This window comes from Balaenoptera physalus (genome assembly GCF_965194825.1).
Source record: "Balaenoptera physalus genome assembly, chromosome: 6".
Lineage (NCBI taxonomy): Eukaryota > Metazoa > Chordata > Mammalia > Artiodactyla > Balaenopteridae > Balaenoptera > Balaenoptera physalus.
In genome coordinates, this window is record NC_138885.1 from 110,459,538 (window position 1) to 110,473,396 (window position 13,859).

The 13,859-nt window shown below is 40.4% G+C and overlaps 1 protein-coding gene and 1 long non-coding RNA gene across 2 annotated transcripts in view; one reads left to right on the forward strand and one right to left on the reverse strand.

The window, feature by feature from the left end:
- LOC309662635 overlaps positions 1-13,859 on the forward strand; it is a 930,148-nt gene that overhangs the window by 255,192 nt on the left and 661,097 nt on the right. The window lies entirely within an intron of this gene.
- Positions 388-6,446, reverse strand: LOC309662633 (cyclin-Y-like protein 1). Its single transcript, XM_082465546.1, has 4 exons — positions 6,301-6,446; positions 2,857-3,019; positions 714-1,297; positions 388-659 (listed from the first exon to the last, which is right to left on the reverse strand). Coding segments are annotated over exons 1-3 (282 nt in total). The 5' UTR covers positions 6,303-6,446; the 3' UTR covers positions 388-659; positions 714-1,180.

Below are 13,859 nucleotides of genomic sequence, written 5' to 3' on the forward strand. Positions count from 1 at the left end.
CACGCCATTAAATAAATTAATTCATTTAAAAAAATAAAAAATAAAAAAATAAAAGCTTAATGTTTAAAATGTACAAAAGTAAATGAGTTTAGAAGAAATTCGATTAAAGTTTCAAGTGATGTTTTGCCAGTCTAGCATTTATACTTCTGCGACACTGTTCTGGAGTATCCAAGCACACTATATTAAAGCTTAAAATTGTTCTAAGACTTTTGGGACACCTTCTATTTCATCACCGGCTTGTTAATTACTGGACCACCATGTTGGCTGGAATTATGAAAATATCCTTTAACACAAGTACATAACAAAGAGGAAAATCATCACAAAATCAGAAGCACCATTATAGTTAACAAGAAATGCAGCACGGACCCAATAGAAGGAAATAACCTACTTTCTCTGTTTATGATCGCAAACATGCTAATATGCTAATAAGTACTGCCTGCAAAGAATTTGGATGACATGTGTTATTCAGCAGCTTTTTGGTTTAAATTGATTGCCAATAATGACTAGCAGCTTCAATGATATAGTAGGGAGGAAGAACCCTGCAAAACCTAACGATGCTACAACAGTCTGTTCCGAAGTTTGGCTTTATGAGTTGTTAGGAGTCCCATGTTCTTTTTTTGTTTTTTTTTTTGTGTTTTTTTTCTTTTTTGTTTTTTTTTCTTTTTTGTTTTTTTTTTGTTTTTTTGTTTTTTTTTCTTTTTTTGTTTTTTTACTTTTTTTTTTTTTTGGAGTCCCATTTTTTGATGGTAATACTGCACTGATTCTAAAGGAATATGCAGCAGTATGGGACAGTGAGGTAAGAAAAACATAGAAGTTATATAGCTAGTGTCTTTAAAGTCTAAAAATTTAAACTATTAATTAAAAAACCTCACATAGCTCACAGCTATCAGATATCTGTGCGTGGATTGGGAGCAGATATCTGTGCGTGGATTGGGAGCTTTTAGCTTTGGAGTGGTTTTTGTAACTCTGTTTACAATAAAAAGGACAGAAGAGCGTGTTACATTGACGAGGTCCCGTTCTTTCCTATGAGCATAATCTTCGCTTGTCCATGAGTCTCTTGAATTCAATGTCTTTCTTTAAGGTGAAAATACTAACTTTGCTGGTTTCTGAGCAGGAGAGGTGATATTTCTCCAGTCTTTGTTTCGAGGGGTTTATGATGTTACAACCCCTCACTTCTCCCTTAAGAGAGGATGGCATTGGAGCGCCGAATACCAATGAAATGATCAGCGCTGAAAGACCTTCTCATAGCAGCTCTACACACGTCTTTGTATTTGTCGTCACACAATCTGGAAATGGCCTAGGAAAGTCAATCAGGTAGAACATAGGTATAATTAGGGGGGAAAAAAATGTTCGGACCTTAAAAAAACAAAAAAAGCATCATTGATAAGCCACACATCTCCATTCGTTTAGATAAGTTCATAGTTACTGCTACTTTGGATAGCTGATATCTACACTAACTGACAGTTCCCTAAGGTAATAACCTTTAAGGGCTATGATTAGATTGCTGGGGCAAGGGGTAACTTGCCCTAATAACTTAGAGTTACTTAAAAATTGGGTTCCTAATGATAGGCTCCTAATAGCAATATCATCTGTTACCTACACACGTGATCCTTAAACGTAATGGACATACACTTGGGCAAAATCAGTGTTTACTCAGCTATTCAACTTCTCTTCAGTTTTCATTAGTTATTACATACTCTAAGAAAATTTTAATCAGGTAGGTATGTGCTGAAGGTAGGAGAGGTCTAATGACAAGCGCTGAAAGGTGCTATTTCACTTGCACATAAATTATGGTAGAAAAACATCTTATTCTAAAGTACCACCAAGGTACCACAGAAAGTATCAATTTTAAATGTGTTCATTTCAGTTGTGAATTTTGCTGTATACCCACCAAAAATCATAAGCCATAAGTATTACGTTGTTCCATGTACGTTACCATTTATATTAAAAACTCATGTACTTTCTACATCCAGTATCTGAATCCACATTATACCTTCCAAGTATAGGTCTCTCAGGTTAGCCACGGATGCTTTGTCTAATAAACTCATGGGACTGAACTGTGATACACACACACACACACACACACACACACACATACACACACACACACACACACGAACTGCAAGCTGAGTAAAAAACAGTTAAGAGGGAATTCCCTGCTGGCGCAGTGGTTAAGAATCCGCCTGCCAATGCAGGGGACACGGATTTGGGCCCTGGTCCGGGAAGATCCCACATGCCGAGGAGCAACTAAGCCCGTGCGCCACAACTACTGACCCTGCGCTCTAGAGCCCGTGCTCTGCAACAAGGGCAGCCACTGCAATGAGAAGCCTGCGCACCGCAATGAAGAGCAGCCCCCGCCCGCCGCAGCTAGAGAAAGCCCGCGTGCAGCAGCGAAGACCCAATGCAGCCATAAATAAATAAATACATTTATTTATTTATTAAAAATATCAAGACAGTAGAAATAGTCCAAAACATCAATTATTAAAAAAAAAACAGACAGTTAAGAGTGGTAAGTAGATTCTGTAGGTACATCTGATTAGGGATACAATTTTAAGAAATTATTCATGTATGGTTATATGTAAGTGTAGAGGTTCAAATGGAAAACCATTAAGAACAGATTAAATATGATTGAAAGTATTCTGAATTATGGTTACAGAAGAGACAATTTTTTTTTTTATAATGTGGGATCCCTGTATAAACCATAAAAGACACAGGAAATATGATGCCAACGGGTCAATAAGCTCTTCAAACTGTTAACAGCTTTCCATTTTCCTAATCACTGCTTAATATAATTTAGCTACAGGTGTGGCTTCGGTGGCTGACAGAAAACCCCAGTTAGTGATTTCACAGCCTTACCTCTAAGTTCTGTGCTCTTTCTTTGCTAAGAGGAGTGAATAGAACATTCAGGTTGTTGTCATCTGCTAAGGAGCGAAGGTCAAAGTAGTATTTGGCATACACACTGAAAGGAACATTAATATTAAACTGAAGTAGCTCCACGAAGTGCCTTTCCATCTCATTCCTGGGGGAGGAGGAGAAGACAAAACCAACACAGGACAATTTTAGTCAACTGGGCTATCTTCAAAAATACCATTCTGAGCTACTAGGATGGCTCTAAATACTGTTTTGAAACCAATAATGGCTACCCAGCTGGATTAATACCCTAATGTGCAAACAAGGTACAGCTATTTGTGGTCCTTTCTGCGTCCCAGCACTTTGAGTCTGGGACAAGGGGGAAGAGGTCATGGCCCTCTTATGCACTCATGCTGCTGACTCAGGGGCTCATTCTTCAGAGTTCCATTAGTGCAGCTGTACGATTCATGCTCCACACTCACTCACGAGGCCCCGCTCTAGTGATCAGTTGAAAGGAATGATGTATGCTGTTTATTAGCTCTGAAGAACTTGCAGACATTTTCACCGGGCTGATGACAGGAAGGGGCTTACTGAAGTAGAGACGAGCCAACAAAAGGAGTGGGCACATCACCACGGCAACAAATGGATCCATCGAGAGCCACTGCTATTATCTCTGAGGGGGGAAAACTCTTGAGGCAACAAGGATTCATCTCAAGTAAATAAATAAATAAGCTACATTCGATGGGAAAGGGAATCCCCCCACCCCCACCCCCACCCCGTGCATGGGGCTGTGTCAAAGGGCATAATGCAAGTTTCTGTTCACCTTAAAACCTTACTAGGGTGAGTTGTCGTCACCATGACAGGACAGGATGCACTTTTTAAGCTTAGGAAGGCAGTAAGATTATGTCTCAGCTAGACTAAACCCACTTTACGATACGACCTCTGATAGAGCAGTTGTTGCCCCCGGTGTTAGGAGAGCAGCCCAGAATGTTCAGACCTACCGCCCCTTGCCAGGACAGACTGCACACGCCCACAGAGGGCGAATTCAATGAAGTGGGAAAGTAGAGTGCTGGGAGCAGGCTTCTGCTATATGACCATATCCAGCCATTTGCTTGCCAAATGTTTAAGTAAATAAATATAAAGTTAGAGTAAATCTTACCACTTTTCACAGCAATCACTTTAGAGAGTTGATTAGATAAAAATGATAAATACCCAAACAAACATGCAAGTGGCTTATTTTACAATACATTTGGTTTCTTGGTTTTCAAGTGTTAATATTTTATCCATTGGATAAATCAACAAATGCTCCATGTTCTCCTGTATGGAGAGCAGAGTATGAGCAGAAATGAGGTTTCTCATTTGTTGAACTTTAAACCTAACTGAACCTACTTCCAAAATTAATTTCCTGTTCATACGGCCAGAAGTCTATAGAAATGTAAATCAGATAATGTTTTGATAATCAGCTAATCAGGACTTAATTTACTACAGGAATAAATGCACTTCACTATCCCTTTTATATTTTCTCCACTAATACATTTTAATTGTGTGGAAATACAGTACTTCATAGGATTAACATGTCTATTAATAGAGCTTTAATCACTGAAGAAAAGCATTATGCCTACAGAATATGCATCTTCTGTGTTTTTTGCTGTTTGTAAATGGCTAGGTGGCTGAAGAGCCTACCACTTACAGGCGCAGCAAACTGTCTGAACAGCAGCTGCTCAGTTTAACTTACTCTTTTGAAGGGAAATATATATTTAACAAGACACAGAGATGTTAGAAAGTTTTAAGGAAAAGCTGATAGACAGCAATTTTTCAATTCAGACTCAAAATGAGACCATTACAAATAGTAGTCAACAGCAGAGGGATGAAACAAATGTGTATTAAACACTTTGTTGTAATGCTTTCCAACTCCCAAAGATCATAAACAAAAGCAGCCTATTATAAACATAACTCCTGGTGATTCTCCGTTCTACACAGAAAAGCGTTGTTTAGAATTAGTTTCTTCATAGCTGGACAGTGCCGCCAATGCTCCTGGGCTCAATGTCTATGAACACCCACACGTTTCCCTGCATGTTCTCGGATGTTGTACCTGGAACCAGAGCCCCAGTCAGCTCAGCTGCAGATTCTGAGAAAATTTCAGCTGCCATCATGGCAGGGATGGTGTTCACGATTACAAATTTTCCTTCCTTCAAGGGACCAGTTCAAAGACTGATGATAGTGTTGGTCAACGTCACTTTAGTTTCTGCAACTTCCAAAAGTACTTCTATTCATTTCAAATTCATTATCTGCTGTTCCACTGTTTGCTAAGATTGCTACCAGCAATATCACCACGACCACCTGGTTTACATGATCACCAAAGTGGGCATTTTCACCAAAAGCCACTTTGACAGCTACTGACAGTCACTGGTCCCTTCTCTTAGTCACAGCTTTCCTCGCTTCAGCTGTAAATATGCACTTTGGTAATTGTGAATTATCTAGGGTAAGGGGCAAAGGTAACAAAAACAAACTCTTGCCCCTGCCTGCCATCTTGATCGGCCGCTGCTGTCCAATATAATCAAGAGGTGTCCTTTCACATTTTCCTGAATGCCACCCACAAAGACAGGTTCACTGTCAAGCGGGCACTTCGAGAGTCTGCTGGAATTACCTCTCTGGCTCATCCTGCTTCCCACCCTTGGGGCCCTTCACCAGAGCCAGATTGGAAGCCTGGCGTTTCATGCCAATGTGAGCGTGCCATCTGTGAGGAGAACCTGCCTAGTTAACTCAAGGCCCCACAAAGTGCCGCTGTGTTTGCTGAGTGCCCTGGGTGAGGCCCCAGGGATGCTTCCCGGACGACCTGAGAGGTAGGTGTTTCCTAGTTCAGCAGACTTTAGGGGAGGAGACAGGAACACAGGGATCTGAAACCTTTATATGTGGCTACCTGTACATCATAGTTTCTGTAACAACAGAACCTCAGATAAAAAGGAGAAAAAGACCAGCAAAAGCAAATACACAATGTGTGACTCAGGTTGAAATTATAACCTGTCAGTAGTCTAGAGGCCCTAAGACCTTAACAGTGGCCACTTGCTTCAAAGACCAGGCATGTGCCCCTTAAAAATGGACTGGACCTGGTAGACAGCTTTAAGAAAGCTGTCAAGTTACTTACTGTACCATGTTGCTCTGGTAGTGAGCTTGTAAAATGTTTGGCAAAAACCACCAGAAAAATAATTTCAATTTCTCAAGCAGAATATTACAACAATAACACATCAAGACCTACCAATGAATGAGGGGAAATACAAATTGTTATACTACAGCTAGATAGAAAGAAGGCTGTAATTTTATGTCTATTTCAGCTCTCTGCACAAGGTAACCTTTCTTAAAATGTAACATTTCGTAAAAATGTAAACTTTATGAGAGCAAATGAGGTATTGGAAAATGGTTAGAAAGTTCACGGTAACCTTACAAACTCACATGTCCTCAACTGTAACGTCCTTGAGGATCTGGCAGTCGTCCACATTCCATACAGCCCGATCGTCCCAAAACTCGGAGGCAAGAAGAATGGCTCCCAAAACAATTCTTTTCCAGTTAGTGGGGCAAATGTCGATCTCAGCATAAGTTAAAAGCCTTTCTAAGTAAACCTGCAAAAGTAGAGCACTGATCTTTGATTTTCGTTCAGTTTAAGTGCTGTGATAAGAATTGTTAGGAATGACAGATTTCATCTCTTTTTGACACCCCTTTTATTCCTAGGTTCTACAAAGACTTTGCTCAGCCAAGCCAAGGCCAGAGGCCAGGTCACAGTTGTAAGTCAGATATTTCTGTGAGTCTGATATTTCTACTCTGCCCGTGTGAATTTCCAACCCAATTTTGGTCACAGGAATGAAAGGACATCTCAGCAAAGGGCATTCTAAAGACACGCATTGTATTATTACCTTCCCACTTGTCAAGGGCAGCACATACAGCCCAGTGTCGACTTCAACTGTTCAGTAAATGCTTGAGTGCCTATCACGTGCAATGTTAACTACAAGACTGGTGGTGGTTGCATGGCGATTTTACATAACGCTTGAGTGTGTAAAATTCTGGTAAGACTGAGCACATCTTTACCTTCTCTTCAGAGTCAGTCACCAGTCCTTTTGTGGCATGAACTTGAAGATAAAAACTGGTGGTCAAGAGAGCCTCCCAGTGGCTGCTGCGTGGCACAGCAGGACAGGCAGTACAAAGGGGCTTTACAACTGTCAAGTATTCCCATATTTTAGTGCCTTTTGAAGGAACACACATGCATACAAAGGGTAGTCCTTTTCATAGCCCCAATTTTTCACATCTCCATTATCATTTCATTATTCATTTCTGTCTTACATAATCTGCAGCTTAGTCAATTCTTTTGGTTTTAAGGTGGGAAGACCTGCCTGTGTCTGTATCCCTGGGGCTCCTCTAAACCTGCCGGTTTGTGAGATGATTTCACGGTTTCTTTTACATGTATCAAATGTCTACCCTACAAAGAACTGGATGGAGTTAACAGCTGAGCAAAGATTAGAGAGGTAAGCTGTGATTTGTTGTTACCTCTGTAGAAGAGTGTATATGCCATTTGACAAAAAGAAAAATGTCCAGTTTGAAAGAGTCTGTTTACTCTCTGAAGGGTTATCAGATTGACAGCTCAGATTCGCCCATGCCCTCCAAACTCTACTGTGTTTTCAAACACGGGTATTGAGATTATATGTTCTTAGTGAAATTCGGCTCCCATTCCCCAAAGAACTCAGCACTCTCTAGTACCCTAAGAACGACTCTCCCCGCAAGGTTCAACTCTCTACTTTATGGGACTCATCAGAGGCACTGAAACGACACTGGCAATCTCTCAACTTCCTCTCACCTTTGTACTGGCAAACTTGGTACACGTGCTGATATTCATTTATCCCACTTGCCCTCCTGTCTCGGAGGAAGCGAGATTTCTTTCTTTTCACTGAAGCTAACTCTCCTATGAATGAAGTTGATCCCACCTCACTTCTGCAGAGCACTGTGCCCACAGTTAGTCTCCTTTTGAACAACTTCTCCCTGTCAGAGGCTTCCTCCAGTGTGAATGCTTCCATGTCCCCAGCCTGTCCCCCACTGCCCCTAGACGGCGTCCTCAGGCCTGAGGCCAGCTCCTCATCTCCCATCCTCTCCTTAACCCACTTCAGTCAGCCTCCTGCTGCTACCACTCTACAGAGACTACTCTTGCCGTGGTCACCGGTGCCTTCACACAAACAACCCAGAGCTCTTCGTCCCAGAGCTCCACTCCCCAGGCCTTCCCTCATAAATGAAAGAGCACTGCCACACGCCCAGTCGCTGAGACCAAAAACCTGCACTTGAGTGTATCCTGCTCCAATCTGTTAGGACTTCTTGTTATCTCTACCTTCACTGGTACCCTGACCGCTTTTCTGTCTGTCACTTCTGACTTGTATCGCTGCCACTGCCTAACTTCTCTGCCTCCCAACAGACTACAGTCTGTTCTCCCCAAAGCAGCCAGGAGAGCCTCTTAAATTAAGAGTACTTTATGCGCCTGCTCCAGATCTGCCAGAGGCTTCCCATCAAACAAATACCTTCTTCCCGTGGCCTGCAAGTTACGAGGCCCTGTGCGGTACGGCCTTGTCCTTCCGTGACCTCATCACCTATGCTCTTTCCCTCATTCCCCGCTCGGATCACAATGGCCACCTTGCTTTTCCTTGAACACACAGAACAAGTTCCTGTCTCAGAGCCTTGCACTTGTCCCCTCTGCCCGTAATGCCAGCGTACCTGATCTTCCTCAGTTCAGCCAGGTCCTGGGTTCAAACATTACCTCTTTAAAGAGGCTCTTCCTGAGCTTTCTAGTAAGCCCCTCTAATCACTTTATCCCTTTACCTTGCTTTCTCTTCATGGTTTTTACCACCACTTGAAATAGTCATCTTTTAAAAAACACTCATTAAAAAAAAACACTTATACTTTGCTATACACCTGAAACTAACACAACACTGTAAATCAACTGTACTCCGATAAAAAAAAAAAAAAAAAAAAAATTTACGTCTTCCACACTTGCTCCATAAAGGCGAGAACTTTATTTATCCAACTTGTTCTCTCCTCCACCCCCCACATGTAGAAAAGTGACACAGAGTAGGTATTCAGTGACATGGTATTTATGACATGAGCAACTTCTTGGTAGCATTTAGCGTTTGGACCATACTCTCCTTCTTGAACCTCTCCTGGTGTCTCTTAGGGTTCTCTGCTGGGTTTCCTACCACTGTAGCCACTCCTCTGGGGATCTGTCCCTTAAGTGCTGACAGTCCCTAGTAGGATCTATCTTCTACCCACTTTTTATTTTACATACTTTCTCTGCATTTGAACAGCTACACTTAATTCCCTCCCTCTAGCTCAGATTCATGCTCCAATCCCATATATTCAAATGATTACTAGACACTGCCATTCTGCTGTCTCGCAGGTACATCAAGCTTAACTTGGCTACAAAGAAATGCCCCTCTTCCAACCCAAATACTCTCCTTCCTGCATTTCCTAGCTCTCCATATGCAAGCACCATTCCTGCCTCTCTCAAGCATGTGCTAAGCACTCCAAGTGGCCTGTAGCGCCAAGAAAAGGCCTGTGTCTGATCCAGTACCCACTGAGGGGTCTCTTTTCAAAAGGACAAGCCTCCTGTCCTAAATTCTGCCTTGATAGGAGCAGGCAGTGAGTGGCCTAAGTATTCCTTCCCTGCAGACCACGCAGCTGACTTTCCCCCCTACAGGTTTGCTATAGGGAGGAGTAAAACAATCCCAACTACCTCTCACTTGAATATGATTTATTATTCAAATGATAAAATCTTACCATAGGAATTAGGAATGGATGACAAAAAGGTCCTTACACAGCTGTAGCTTAGCAGGCTAACTAGAGTAAAGCCTTCTGAAGTCCTACTGGCACCCTAGTCCTGGGCAACTTCACATGCAGGCAATAAGAGGACAGCAGGGATGGTTAACACCATTATCCATTATCCAAGGAACAGAGAACTGAGGGCAGTAGTTCTCAGTCAGGACACACATCAGAACTGCCTAGGCAGTGCAGTCTGGGACTCAGCTTCAAACTGCCCGGAACCTGTTTCTGCCTGTGGACCAGAGCGCTCAGTGATTGCCCCGCCCCACCACCACCACACGCGTCGTCTGTGTGTGCGTGTGTGCACTGTGCGTGCGTGTGTCCCCTCAGGTGTGGAAGGAGAAACCAGAAATCTCTCCTGCTGCCTTTTATAGCAATTGTTTTGTGATGAGAAAAGCAATGGCAACGTTTTAAATCATAATGATGATTAAAGCTCAAATGTGTATACTTTCATTTGGGAAAAACAGGACCATACCATGTGTACAAGACAGAAATTTCTACAGATGCTTTATGAAAGAAAAAATATCTTACCAAAGTTACTACTGCACCTTCAGCAGTTAGCTGTGCGGCACTAGAAAGAGTATGAACAAATCCGTAAATGAATTTGTGTTCAGGATCATGCTCGAAGTATTCCTCTGGAATCTTTTCTCGCTGAAGGGAGAAAAAATGCAATTTAAGTATCCACGGAAGAAAAATACTTAAAAGTACCCTTAAGATAGCAGTCTTCACACTTGGGCCCACGTGCCCCTTAAAATAATTCTGATTGGGTGACATGTCTTGTAGTCTTTTAAATCTAAACAATGGGATCCTAAAATACCACAGTGATCCAGTACTCACCACCATTCATTAAAGAAAAATACAGGCACAACCGCAGAAAATTTATGTATTTCCACGTTCCTCCCCACAGAATTCTAACCAAATGTAAACTATTGGGTTGGCCAAAAAGTTCATTTGGTTTTAAGTAAAAATAAAAGACACAGTTTTCATTTTCACCAAGCATTTTATTGAACAATATATTCACTAACCAAACAAACTTTTTGGCCAACCCAATACTTTTAGGCTCAAAAGTCTTGCTGATCACCATATGTCATACTTTTCTGTAGTCAACTTTGAAAACACATTTCCAGTGTCCTGTAACCATAAGGCTCTAAGAATGTGCTGTCCTGTACAGCAGTCGCCAGCCACGTGTGGCCACAGAGCACCCGGAGAAGTGAATTTTAAAACTTTGTCATTTTAATTCGTTTAAAATGTAAACAGTTTTCTAATTTTCTTCTTAGAGGCCTTATCATATTAGGTTTATTTACAAATATTTATATTGTTTGATGCTATGGAACATCATCCTTTAAAAAGATACATTTTCTGTTACTTGGGTATGTTTACTTACCTGCTCACTATTCACACAAAGTGCAACTCGGTTCATATCCATCAACCCCTTATACAACACGCCTTCGGGAAAATGACTAGACACAACATGGCGTGGGGAAGAAGACTTAAAGGAAGATGAATTTGACTTCGAGCTGGAGGAAGTAATTTTCTTCTAGTAATTAATTTCAAAGCAAATCAGCATGAAATAAACACAACTGTATAAGAGAAAAATACCACTTCAATAAAACTGACACTTACTGTGAGTGGATGTAATCTCTCATCAAAAATATCCAAGGATCTATCTGCAACTCTATAAAATAAGAATGTGCATTTAAAAAATTAATTCAGGACTTACTATCTTAGTAAAATATCGGCTAGGAGTAGAGAGAGGGGTAGAGGAAGCTTAACCTTCAACGAAGCAAACAGTTTTATAAATTCTTCTCCTGGATTCCACCCTTAGAAAGGTTTCCTGACCTATTTTTACTCAGCACATCAAGTTCTGTGAAACCTTTTCTACAACAACCAGCCAGAGTTGCCTCTATAAGCACTGACCCTCCCTAACAGGCAATGCTAGTAAACCAATATATTTTCACCCCTCTAACCTCACACTGGAATATGCAAGAACATTTTATGAAGCAGTGGTGGTGGGCAATAAATTCTTCTCACTTCAATCAATGTGAATATGAGATTCATGGTTTTTCCCGTTTTTTTCTCTTTAGTTCTTTATATCCTTATTGTGTATTTCTTCTTGTCTCTTTTAAATAGTTTGAGTTAAAAATGTAATTGTCTTTTTATTTTAAAAGAAACCAGGCTTTTTAATTTAAAATTTCACCACACTAATACACTGCGCTCATTTGAACAGCGGTTCTCTAAATGTGGTCTGCAGGCCTCTGGGATTCTCCCCTATCCCCTCCTTCAGGAGGCCCAAGAGGTCAAAACTGCTTTTATAAGAATACTAAGACACTACCTGCCCTTCACATTGTGTGACATTTGCTATGGATGTATAAAAGCAAAAGTGGGTAAAACTGCTGGTTTCTGAGCATGAATCAAGGCAGTGGTACCAAACTGAATTAGAAGTCATTCAATTATTCACTGGCCACTTGCAGTTAAAAAATCTGCTTGAAGAACATCCTTGATAAAAGAGTAAAAATTAATAGTGTTCTTAAACCTTGGTCCTTCTTTTTAATATTCTGAATAAGTGGAAAGTATGCATTAAGCACTTTTACATACTGAAATATGGCTGTGTTAAGGAAAAGCACTTGTGACTTGGCGGTAAGTCATTTTTTTCATAGAACACCATCTTTATTTGAAACACTTTTTTCATCGAACACCATCGTTATTTGAATGTACAACTGACACAGTCATTCTTTCAAAAATGAACAAAGTGAGCCTGTCACTTCAAGGAAAATAACTCTAAAGTTATTTGTTGCCAATGATAAAATTCAAGCCATCAAGCTAAAAATATCAGGAGTTTTGGAAAACTTCTACCTTCGATTGTGAACTTGACAACTTCTCAACACTTAAAAGACTTTTCTGGTAAGACTGGTGGTGATACTAACAAAAGTGAGTTTTTGACACTGTCTAAAGAAATGTGAACCAATACTTTCCAAATGACCAATGTATAATATTATAAAGTCAGGTACAGGTAAAAAGATCTACTCAGTATGCATGACAGATCAATGGGTATTAATTTAACATAGTATTTATTACAAGTTCATTGATATGATTTAGAATTCCATTTTAACTAATTTAAGAAACTAGCACATGCAGACTTTTGGTACAGTATCAAAGAATATACCAAATTATCTGAAGGCTTTAAAAATACACCTTTTTCCAACTATATATCTGCAAGCGGCTGGATCTTCTTCATATTGTTTCTTCAAAACAAATGACTGAAGACAGAATAGATATGAGAATCAGCTGTCTTCTATTGAGGAGATACTTTTCTCTCAATATTTTTTGTTGTGGAAAATAGTTATTTTTCATTAAAAAAAATGATTTATGTTGAACACTGGGGTTCCCAATCAGGGGTGATTTCGTCCCCCAGGGGACTTCTGGCCATGGCTGGAGACAGTTTTGGTTGTCGTAATGTGGAGGGAAGAAGGTGCTACTGGCATCTAGTGAGTAGAGGCCAAGGGTGCTGCTATATATCCTATAACACACAGGACGACACCCCACAACAAAGCATTATCTAGCTCAAAATTTCAGTAGTGCTAAGGCACACCCTGTTTTAATATACAATGAATTTAATTTTTTAAATTCTCAATTTCAATTTCTAATACAGTAAATTATCAATATAACCCATATAAACAAATACTCTTTGGGATGCTCAGTAACCTAAGAATTAAGGGTCCTAAGAGAAAAATAAATGATTCACTTCTATATTGTAATAAAAGCACTCTAATAATAAAAGCTTATGCCAGTAACATCTATAGTTATTACCTAACACTAAACTTGATACCTTGTAAATTAATTAGCTGGAATAACAAGATAGGTTTCAAAAGAGCTCACCTGTTCTTGATGTGGTAATATATTGCTAAGGTCATACTGTGGAGGAAAAAAAATACATTGTCATCACTGATTTTTATCATATCAGGCCTGAAGACATTTTTAAAAAGGGGTTAGCAAGGAGGGAAGACCTTCCAGAGGCCCAGTGGCCCCGAAATCCTCGAATTCAGAACAGTACCACATGGGTGCTTTCCCCCTTGTTTTAGGTTCTTCAGCTTTTAGCAAAATTAGGAGACCCAAAATGCTAGATATGCTGTTAGAAGGCATGTTTTGGTTGATTATTATAATAT

Bases quoted from the DNA above. Each gene is read 5' to 3' on its own strand.
- LOC309662633 (XM_082465546.1), bottom strand. The intron at 1,298-2,856 runs GTAAGGCTGTGA...TGACTTTCCTAG, and splicing joins AAAGAGCACAGAACTTAGAG to GCCATTTCCAGATTGTGTGA.